An 11,068-nucleotide genomic window follows, 5' to 3' on the forward strand; every position below is an offset into this window, starting at 1 on the left:
GGAGCTGCGCCCCCCGCACCACACACACGCATACACACACACACACACTCATACGCGCGTGCAAAGGGCCCCGGGGAAGCCGTGTCGTGACGATGGGAGCAGATGTAGGACCCCGACCCCTGACTCAGGTGTAAGCTTCCGAGGCCGGGTCAGAGGTGGACGGGGTCCCATGGTGAGTGAGTGCGTCCCCTCCGGGGTGTAGGAGGAACCTTGTCAAGGAAGGTCCGTTCCCAGGAGCTGAGCTCAGAGCCATCCCGATGGGACCCCGGGGCGTGGGCTGAGCAGGCTCGGGGCGTGACGTGCTGAGCGCAGGGCATCACACGGGCCCCTGGGTGCCCGCTGCTGGCCCCGGGCCAGAGCTCAGAAAGGAGCTGTGAGTTACATCCCCAAGGCCTTTATTTTAGATCCAAGAGGTCCCTCCTTCTGGCCTCTCTCCCCACACCCCCTCCTCCTCTGCACGGAAGATATTCGTGGCTCAGCCACCGTGATTTCACAAACAGGAGGAATCCTTGTTTATCAGGGCAGCACAGCTGGGCGATTAGATTCCCCTGGATTTGCAAAATCACAGTTGGAACTTTGCAGTTTCACAAAGGCACAAAGAAGATTCTAGTCGGCTTTGCCGCTTTGCTTAAACAGTTGCTTTGTTAAAAGAAAGAACCTGCCATCCTGTGCTGAGAGCAGGTCTCTCGGCCTCAAACCTGCTCCTTCGCGCCCGGGGCTCCCGTTGTCCCCTCACCGCAGGGGCCCGTGCTGCCGGCTGTGGGCCTGAGATCCCGGTTGGGGCGGAGCTGTGCTGTGTGCTGAGGCTTTGGGTCCCTGGGGAGATGCTCCCAGCAGGGCGGGCCTGGGGCGGGTGGTCAGCTTGCAGTCTCCACGCGGCCGGTTCCCTGGGCTTTGTGTCCTCCCATGGGGCGGTCACTGGACAGTGACCCCGCGGCTGCCCACCCCCTGGAGGGAGGGCAGGGACCTTCCTTTCAGAGCGCAGGGCCGGCTCCGCCCCCTCATGGGGGGGAGTGGGGGAGGGGCCTCACTCCGAGGGTTCCAGACGTCAGCTCAGTGAAGCTGCTCTTTCTTTCTGCGTCCTGTTCGTTGCCATTTGGGGGTCTTTTTTAAAGGGTTTTGTTTTTTTTTTTTTAATAATGTCTTCCCTTTTGCTGCCATCTTTTTCATTTCTGAAGATTCTTGAATCTTACAAGACCCCCAAGCAAAGGTCTGTCCTACGTCCTCCTGAAGACCCTGCGCTGTGCTCCTGGCGGAGTTGGGGGAGGCTGGCACCCCCACCCCAGCTTGGGCACCGCGACACTTGGAGGGGCCGGCGTGGCCTCTGGGCTCGGTGGCAGCACCACATTCCCGGTCTGGGACGTGGCCCGCCCACCAAACTGTCCAGTTGCGGTGGCCCACGTGGGGCTTACACCCCAGGGATAATTCAGAAATCCGGTGTCCAGATGGCGCAGGCGCTGCCGTCCGATCAGACCGTGGAGGGGAGATGCTGCTGGGCCCCCGGGCCACCTCCCTTCCCCACGGGGCTGAGTGGTGGAGCTGAGGCCGCCGCTGCCCACGGGGCTTTTCCCACAGGGAAGCTGACTCTGTAACAAACCACTCAGCCCTGCTGTGCTCCTGCCCAGGGCCTCAGTTGGCCTGGGAGCTGCTCTGACGGTTTCCTATGAGACCAGTTGCTAAGCTGACTCCCCTCGTAGGAGAACAGGGTTTGTTCTCAGAATCCGCGGGTCTGCAGGCTTTAGAGTGCATCCCTCTACATCCTCAGCTTCTGCTTCTTCGTGGTGGCCATGAGTTAGGCTTCCGGCTGTGTGTCCTGCCTTTGCTGTGACCCCACCCCGCCTGTGCTCTGTCGTCCTACCTTTTACTTTTATGTTGTTACAAGGCCCATGCTATGTGCTTGAACACTTTTTGTTCAAACGGTTATCTCTTAAGGAGGATTCACTAACAAGGAAGATGACACGTATCCTGTCTGGCACTCTCCCCCCATGGCGGCCCCTCCCACCACAGACCCTCAAGTGTGGGGAGTGGGTCAGCTGCTGGGGGCCCCAAGCTCCTGTGTCTGAAGCCTTTAACTTCATCTTCATCCTTGAAGGAGACCTTCTCCGGGTTTGGGATTCTAGACAGATGGGGTTTCCTTTTCCTTCGTGCTCCACTCCCGCCTCACCTACTCTTCACGCAGGGCCTGCATCCTTGCGGCTGCCCCTTGACCCGCTCCACGCTGGTGGGCGGAGAGGAGGTGGGTGCCGGCTGGGAGGCGGTGCTGTGCCGCGGGGGGCGGGGAACAGGTGTCCCTGGCGGAACCTCCGTGACCTTTGGCCCGGAGCAGGCGATTTGCGCCAGAGCTGCCCCGAGGTTACAGCGTTTCTCTCCATCTGTGGGCAGGTGGATGCAGGCACCAGCTACTGAGGCCAAGGGACGGGGTTTCTCTGCCCGCCCTCGCCGGCCCTTTGCTGCACACGTCCTGAGTGGCCAAGGCTGTCCCTACTCCCGCGGGCCCCGAGCAGACTTCGCGGTGCTGCTGTCCAGAGCCCCACTGCCCGATGCCCCGCTGTCTGCGTCACTGGCAGCAGCCACAGAGCGCGGGGCCTTTGTGGGCCAGGAGGCCACGATGGGTGGCCCCTCTCCCCACCACCCCAGGCGGCATCCCGTGCACCTGCTGGTTCCTTACTGAAGGGCCCCATGTGTGGCCCTCGAGCAAGGAGCGGGCAGCTCTGCTCAGAAGCCTGGGCGTGGTGTGCAGAGCTGCCTGGGGCTGGGCCCACCACGCGGCCGTTCACGGGAGGGAGCATTGTCTAACGGTGCTCCTCTTGGGGGTGCGGCTGCAGGCCAGCTGCTGGACCCAGACGGCCACTCCTACTGCTTGGGCACCAGGCTCTGGGGTGGGAGGGTGGCTCCAGCCAGCGTGTGTGGTCATGGCACCCAGGGGTCTGTGAGGTGCCCACCCACCTCCCCCAGCTGTCTGGCCAGGGCTGCCGTGAATGGACCGCGAGGTAGGACCAGTTCTTTCCAGCTCAGGGGCTCCGGGGCGGGGTCTCGGGAGGCCTGGCCCTGGGTGAGGCTCACCCTCTCCCCCAGTGGGCAGAGGGGCGTCTCCATGCCCAGGACCAGGCCCCGACCTGCTGCGGAGGCCCCACCCGCGCCCGTGGCTCCTGCCCTCAGGCCTGGCCTGTCTCTGCAGAGGTGTCCTGGCCCCGTACGCGGTGCCCTCGGAACTCCTGCTGGTGGAGGAGATCCCGCGGAACCAGATGGGGAAGGTCAACAAGCAAGACCTTGTCCGGCAGCTCTACCCGCGCGACTGGGCTGCCCCCGAGACCGGGCGCCGGTGAGCCGGCTTCCCGCCTGGCCACGCCTGACCGGAAGGAAACCGCCTCGTGCCGTCCGTCCCGGCCTCGTGGCCACGGCACACCACACAGCTCCATGCGCTCTGCAGTCCCCGCCTCCCAGGTCCCTGCAGGTCTGGAGGTGTCACGGGGAAAGCAGGTCTCCCTGGAAACTCAATAAAGGCTCCACAGAGAAGCAGACACCTGTCCTGCGCTCCTTCCCAGGGCCTGCGTGGTCCCTGCCCACGGCACAGGGAGGGCCCGGTCTGCACGCGTGTGCATGGTGCACAGGGCGGGGGTCTCTCTGGTGGACTCGGACAATGGTCCTGGGCGTCCAGGGGAGGGCGTTTCCCACCACACGAGCGCCTTGCTGGGGTGTCTGGCATCCGTGGCCCTGGCAGAGGCTCTCTAGGCTTCAGGGCCAGGGACGCAGCTCATGTGACCAGAGGACCCTCGGCCCCCAGAGGGGGCCTCCTGGACCAGGGGTCGGCACACTCTGGGACGGGCCAGGGGGCCAGTATTGGGCTCTGGGGCCAGTGTTCCTTGTCGAGGCCGCAGCCCGGGCCCCACAGACCTCATACAGAGTCCAAAGTGCAGTAGCCAGAGGCCGAGCACGAATGGCCCCGCAGCTGCTCTCCTTGACCCCCATCCCCTCCCCTGTGCTGCTCCCTCCACGACACCCCCTGCCCCCTTTGGTCTTTGGGTGTCTCCCTCTCCTTCCCAGACCGCCCCCACCTGCTCCTGCTGCCTGGCCCCCAGGCTCCCTGCCCTCCCCAGCCAAGGGCAGAGGCGCCCTTGGAGGCCCAGGTGTCGTGGGGAGGATGGGCAGAAGCCAGGACAGAGCCGAGGACCTGGTGGGCAGCACGTGGGGGCCAGGGCTGCTCCCCCACCCTGTGCGCGTGGCCTGTGACTCCACGAGACTGGCCCTGGGCACGGCGTTTGCTCGGAGGAACGTCCACCCCAGCGCCCTCCTGCCCGAGCCCTGGACACGCACTGGTCACCCGCCTGTTTGGCGCTGGCCCACGGCCCAGTACTCTCAGGGCAGCACCGGACACTGTGGCTCCTGCTGTCCTCGTGTCCTGGGACCTGGGGACCACGAGCTCCTGGGAAGAATCAGTTCCCACGTCCCCAGATCTTTACTTCATCCCACTGGTTTGACTCTGTGTCTGTCTTGATACTGAAAATGTGATTCCTGAAAACGTTCACGCCATCATCTGCCTTCTGCTATCGTCTGTACAAAATACTTTACGAAGAATAATGGTCATCTTTGACCGAGAACAAGACTGGGCTGGGACGCTGACAGGCTCTTAGACCTCGTCCCTCAGGATGCAGAACGTGGCCTGGCCCCTGCCCGCCCTGCCTCCTCGGCGCCCTCGGGCCAGGTTCATCCTCTGCCGCTCCTCACGTGGGTCCAGCCCAGCCTGGCGGGGGCCCTGGCCTGGCCCTGGAGACAGACAGAGCCCCTCTTGCTAAGCCAGCATGGCTGAAGGTCCCGAGGCTTTGGGAAAGTTCCCGGGGCTGGAAATGCCTCAGCCTGGCGACTCCGTGTTGCCCTGCGCTCGACTCCCAAACCAAAGCCGGGGGCGGGCACCCTGGGCTCTGTCAAACCCGTAGTGCTTGGATCTCGCTTGGAGGGCCTCCTGGGCACAGCGGGAGTGGACATGTTGAGAGGCAGCGGGAAGATAAGGGCGCCTGGCAGGGGCTGCTCCTCGGACGCCGCTCCCTCGGGGGCAGGGGGAAGGCCCGCGGTGGAGGGTCCGCACCTGCCACGTCCCTCCCTCTGGACATAAACCTGCCGGGTGTTCAAGGCTCTGCTGCCGTCTGCCTGCATTTATTCAGCAGAGTTCAGCATGCACGTGGGATGCGCAGAGGGCCCGCTGAGGAGACCCCGGGGGTCGGGCGGGCTTGAAACGGCCACAGAAATGGCAAGGCTGACACCGCGACACCTCGGGGCCCACGCGCCCCCTGCGCCACCCCCCGCCCCGCCCCCTGTTCTGTGACCTGAGGCTGCTGCCCCCTCAGGGCTCCGCCCGAGGACGGAGGCCTGAGCTCCCCGGGGGAGCCAAGGTGGGCAGCTGCCCGCTGGACCCTGTGCTGTGAGGGGGCGGAGCCCAGGGAGGGAGCGGCGAGGAGGAGGGGGGAGCCCAGGCCCCACGGGCGACGACAGCCCATCTCCGGGAGGCCCGGACCAGTGTCCCCGGACAGAGAGCCCACCCCAGGGCTGGTCAGGAGCGTGGACGCCACAACAGCAGGGCTGTCCCAAGGGAGCCGGGCCTGCCTCTGCCAGTGCCTGAGGTCCCCCAGACGCCCTCGGATGCTGGGACCACCCGTGAGGCCCCCAGAGTTGTCCACGTCCTGGCCCCCTACGCAGGCCCAGTGTCACCCCCGTGGAGAGGGGCAGGAGCGCAATAACGCGCAGCCCTTAGCACGCGGCCATTGCCGCGCAACCCTAGTTACTAGGCAACGGTTCCCGCGAGACCGCTAGCGCGGGCTGTTTAGAGCAGTGGTTAGAGGTCCCGCTAGGCCGGCGGTCGGCGGGGCGGTGGTCCTCCAGTGCAGAGCGAGGTAAGAGGCGGATGGCGGCCTTCTCTCCGGGGCTCTCCAGGCCCTCCGGCCTCGGGCTGGCGGCTGGCGGGTGAGCTGAGGGCCTGGGAACAGGCTGGGGGTGTGCCCTGCAGGGCTCCAGAGCCCTCGCCAAGGCCGCCCACTGGCTTCTGCGACCTAATGGCAGCGGCAGTCTGCATGGGTCTCAGCCCGTGGGACCTGGCACCCTCCCCCCACACCCCCGTTTGGGCGGCCCGAGGAGCCTGAGGGCCGGCTGGGTCCTGGGCGCCTTGCTCCCTCAGTGATGACGGCTGGGCAGGGTCTGGGGACCCGGCCCTGAGGGTGCCGCCAGCTGAGATCTGCCTCTTCAGCCTGGGCACTGGCGGGAGGACCCAGGCTGGGTGCTGGACAGACGCTCCAGTGCAGGGTAACCACACCCCCGCAGGGACCCCCGTCTCTTAGCCCGGACCTGGACCTCGGAGGGTGAAAGTTGAGCCTTGGGACCTTCCCTTCTTGTCAGAACAGGGAGTACCATTTGTTTGGTGGGGATTTACAGGATCATCTTGACCTGACTGTGACCTAACCTCAAGAACAAAGAATCTGCAAATCAAAACTACAATAAGGTATCACCTCACACCAGTCAGAATGGCCATCATCAAAAAATCTAGAAACAATAAATACTGGATAGGGTGTGGAGAAAAGGGAACCCTCTTGCACTGGTGGTGGGAATGTAAATTGATACAGCCACTGTGGAGAACAGTATGGAGGTTCCTTAAAAAACTACAAATAGAATTACCATATGATCCAGCAATCCCACTACTGGGCATATACCCTGAGAAAACCATAATTCAAAAAGAGTCATGTACCACAGTGTTCACTGCAGCTCTATTTATGATAGCCAGGACGTGGAAGCAACCTAAGTGTCCATCACCGGATGAATGGATAAAGAAGATGTGGCACATATATACAATGGAATATTACTCAGCCATAAAAAGAAATGAAATTGAGTTATTTGTAGTGAGGTGGATGGACCTAGAGTCTGTCATACAGAGTGAAGTAAGTCAGAAAGAGAAAAACAAATACCGTATGCTAACACATATATATATGGAATGTAAGAAAAAAGAAAAGGTCACGAAGAACCTAGGGGTAAGACGGGAATAAAGACACAGACCTACTAGAGAATGGACTTGAGGACGCAGGGAGGGGGAAGGGTAAGCTGGGGCGAAGTGAGAGAGCGACATGGACATATATACACTACCAAACGTAAAATAGATAGCCAGTGGGAAGCAGCCACATGGCACAGGGAAATCAGCTCGGTGGTTTGTGATAGGGATAGGGAGGGTGGGAGGGAGGGAGACGCAAGAGGGAAGAGACATGGGAACATATGTATATGTATAACTGATTCACTTTGTTATACAGCAGAAACTAACACAGCATTGTAAAGCAATTATACCCCAATAAAGATGTTAAAAAAACAAAAACAAAACATAAAAGAACAAAGAATCTGACACCAAGAAGTCTGCAACAACTACCCACGCCCCTCTCTCACCTTTCCCGTAAGAGGGCTCTGCCCAAAGCTTTCCAGGAGTTGGAGGCCTTTCAGGGCATGAGCCACCCACCGGCGCTGTAGCAAACCTTTCTCTGCTCCGAACTCCGACGGTTTGGTATTGTCACTGTGCGTCAGGCACGGGGACTGGAGTTCGGTAACGGGGGGTGGAGTCAGGGTGACGGGTCACAGGAGGTTGGCTCTGCCTCCTTCATTGCGAGCAGGCTGGCTGACTCTTCACACGTTCTCTTGCCCGTGTGGTCTCCTGCAGGATTGCTAAGGGGGCTGCTGGGGTAGAGAGCTGGTCATTCTTTCACTGCTGACTTCTTCATTCTTACTTTTTTTCATCTAGGAAAAGAATCAGCGCAGTGGACAAGGCGAGGTGTGCGTTCAGGAGAGCACAAGTCAGGAGTTACTTTCAGTTGCCTGGTGATCTCATTCCTATAATTAGGTTCTTTTAAGGGTAGAGGGGACAGAGTGGGCAAACAGGAAAGTGGGGAAAGGGCTGCTTTCCGTGTGCCAAACATCTGAAAAACTCTGAATCCCGACACGCTTCTCACGGGGGCGTTTGGATGTGGGACTGGGCCCATCTTACTTAGGGCTCGGAAGGAGGTGGAGGTGGGCCCTGGGACCCTCAGGGCCGGCAGCCTCCTCGGGCCGGGCTGTCTTTGGTGACCAATTTGGGCTCTTCCGTGGTCACTGGTTTATTCAAACTCGTTACTTCCATTTGATGACCTGGGATCTTCTGTAAAACCGTGCACTTCATCCAGGTTTCAGGTTTATTTGCACAGTCCCTTATCAATCTTGCCTGTGCATCTGGTTAAAGTACCCTTTTGTTTAGCTTCTCCTTTCCTGGTGGCTGGCTGGACCTGCCCTCACGGGCCTCCACCTAGCTGTTCTCCTAACGCCCACCTGGGCACCCCCGTCCTCACCCGGCTCCAAACTCTGGGTCCTTTCTTCTTTGACTTAACTTCTTAAGCCGGGGGTGATTGGAGCACGTTGTCTGCTCCCTGTTTCCCCACTGGCCAAGGGGTTCCAGAGCTCTGGAACTTGGGGCCCTCCTGTGCCCCGACACAGCGGCTTTTCTTTCAGGAGGCAGCTCTTTGATATTCCAGTTCTAGGTGCCCAGGCCCCGGTTATACCTTATTATTATCTATTCTGATGGATGGTTATTTGCGTTTTCCTGTTAAATCACATGTTCTCTGAGATCAGTACTACTATCCGGCTTCTGGGGTTGGTATTTATTTATTTATAATTAATTATTTTATTTATTTATCTCTGGCTGCGTTGGGTCTTTGTTGCTGCGCGCGGGCTTTCTCTAGTTGCGGCGAGTGGGGGCTACTCTTCGTTGCAGTGTGCGGGCTTCTCATTGTGGTGGCTTCTCTTGTTGTGGAGCACAGGCTCTAGGTGCATGGGCTTCAGTAGTTGTAGCACACAGGCTCAGTGGTTGTGGTTTGTGGGCTCTAGAGCGCAGACTCAGTAGTTGTGGCACACGGGCTTAGTTGCTCCGCGGCATGTGGGATCTTCCTGGACCAGGGCTCGAACCCGTGTCCCCTGCATTGGCAGGCAGATTCTTAACCACTGCGCCACCAGGCGGATTCTTAACCACTGCGCCAGAAGTCCCTCTGTCTCTCCTTTAATGAGCAAATGTCCATTTATTATGATTATTGATGTCTTTAGACTTATTTCTACAATCCCCATTTGCATTTTCTGCCACCGCCTTAGGGATATGGCGTTTGTTGTTTTGCCTTCTCTTTCATTGTATTGATAAACTTCTTGGGACTTTCCTCGCGGTCCGGTGGTTAAGACTTTGCCATCCAATGCAGGGGGTGCGGGTTCGAGCCCTGGTTGGGGAGCTAAGATCCCACATGCCTCATGGCCCAAAACCCAAAACATAAAACAGAAGCAATATTGTAACAAATTCCGTAAAGACTTTAAAAAATAAAATAATTCTGTACTCTTTTCTCTTTGCTTATTTGGAAATTATAAACTAAATTTCTGTTCTTTGAGCGCCTTAAAACGTTTAGATACTTGCTATAAAGTCTAAGTTGTTCACAGTAATGCAGCACGGTGCTCCCCTACGGCTGGGATGAGGCTCCCAATACCTGCTCATCTTTTTTTTTTTTTTTTTAATCTTTATTTATTTATTTTTTGGTCATGCCGTGCGGCATGTCGGATCTTCGTTCCCCGACCAGGTATCGACCCTGCGCCCCCTGCAGTGAGAGCTTGGAGTCTTAACCAGTGGACCGCCAGGGAAGTTCCTCCTCCGCGGTCTTGATATTTCTGTAGCATTTTGGTTTTGTTTTGTTTTGGACACAAAAATTAATAGGCTTTGTTTTCACGGTCAGTCATTAAATTTACTGACATTTGATCAACTTCTTGGCTCAATGGATTTCATTTTAATGACTAATTCTCCGCAGTAGCTGCTTCAGTAACCGCCGCTCAGCGTGGAGGTGAGTCTCTACTTTTTCTCACTCTCGAATGACAGGCTGTCTGGGCATAAGATGCGGCGCTGCTCCTCCGTGCCGGAAAGATTTTCTTTGTCCTCAAGGCCAGTATGTGTCTGCCTCACTCCCACGCCCCCAGGACAGAGCCCCTAGGGCCTGGGGCAGGGGCAAGGCCAGAGCACTCCTGGAAAGGTCGCAGGGGAGAGGACTGGCCAGAGGGAGAGCCAGAGCGCACTCGAGTCTGGAAGGTCGGGGTTCCCGCTCAGCAGCCTGGATGGAGAGCGTGGGGGGAGGAGTGGGGGCTCGGGGGCACCCGCCAGGTGCGCACAAGCTCCCAGCGTTCATTAGAGATCCGGGCATTAGGGCCAAGGAGAGTGGCTGAAACGTGCGATTCTCCCCAGAGAAGCGAGGAGGCCGCAGGCTGGGCGAGGCCCGGCCCGCCAGCCCCCGGCCTGTGCAGGCCTCTCCCTGACCGTCCTGCCCAGGCCCTCTGGAAGAGAAAGGCCGGCAGGAAGGGCCCAGGCTCCTGAGCCCCCCAGCCCGCATCTTCCTCCTCAGCCCGTCCCTGGAGAGGGACGCACGGCGGGCCCAGGAGAGCCTGCGCGTGGGCGGTGCCTGCTGAGTGCGCCTCCCCCGCCCACAGGGGTGGAGGGGAGCGGAGAGGCAGCAGCGCGTCTGTTACAGCGCCTGATCTCATTTGAACGGCCATTAACGTGATTTATGCGTCTGCTTGGGATTGTTTGCTCCCAAATTTGTCACCAGCTCCCTTGATGCTGATTGAGAGACAGTGGTGCTGGTGCCCAGTGCGGCGGGCTGGGGAATGGGCGGGGGCTGCGCTGCCTGGGCGGGCTTGGGGACACGTTCCTTCTGGAGCTCCCCTGGGGCCCCACGTGTCCCCCTCCCCTGCCAGCGCCCCTCCACCCCTCCCAGCTCTCACCCACTCTGATTGGGGAGGTGCCAAGGAGCAGCTGTGTTGGTGGCATCTCTGGGCCGCATGGGAAGAGCCATGAGGCAGATGACGGGGGCCGTTGTCCTGCAGCCCCCAGGAGCCAGCAGTGCTGGGAGACAGTCCCCCGCCTCCCCTCCCCTCCCCCCAGGCCAGGAAAGACCAGCCCCTGGGCGGCCTCATTTGCCCGGAGCCCGTCACCCCAGCTTCTTCCAGACAAGGACCCTCCCCAGCCCGGGCCGTGCACCAGGGTGCAGATGTGACT

At 59.7% G+C, this 11,068-nt stretch overlaps 1 protein-coding gene across 1 annotated transcript in view; it reads left to right on the forward strand.

Moving 5' to 3' along the window:
* The window catches only part of ACSF3 (acyl-CoA synthetase family member 3), a 57,303-nt gene extending 53,782 nt beyond the window's left edge, over window positions 1-3,521 (forward strand). The window contains exons 10-11 of the mRNA XM_024735625.1: window positions 1,324-1,333; window positions 2,383-3,521. Coding sequence (XP_024591393.1) covers window positions 1,324-1,333; window positions 2,383-2,671 — 299 coding nt within the window. The 3' untranslated portion in view covers window positions 2,672-3,521. The remainder of the gene's footprint in view (window positions 1-1,323; window positions 1,334-2,382) is intronic.
* Window positions 3,522-11,068: the final 7,547 nt, after the last annotated feature.

This window comes from Neophocaena asiaeorientalis, unplaced genomic scaffold (assembly GCF_003031525.2).
Source record: "Neophocaena asiaeorientalis asiaeorientalis breed wild unplaced genomic scaffold, Neophocaena_asiaeorientalis_V1.1 scaffold40, whole genome shotgun sequence".
Taxonomy (NCBI): Eukaryota; Metazoa; Chordata; class Mammalia; order Artiodactyla; family Phocoenidae; genus Neophocaena; species Neophocaena asiaeorientalis.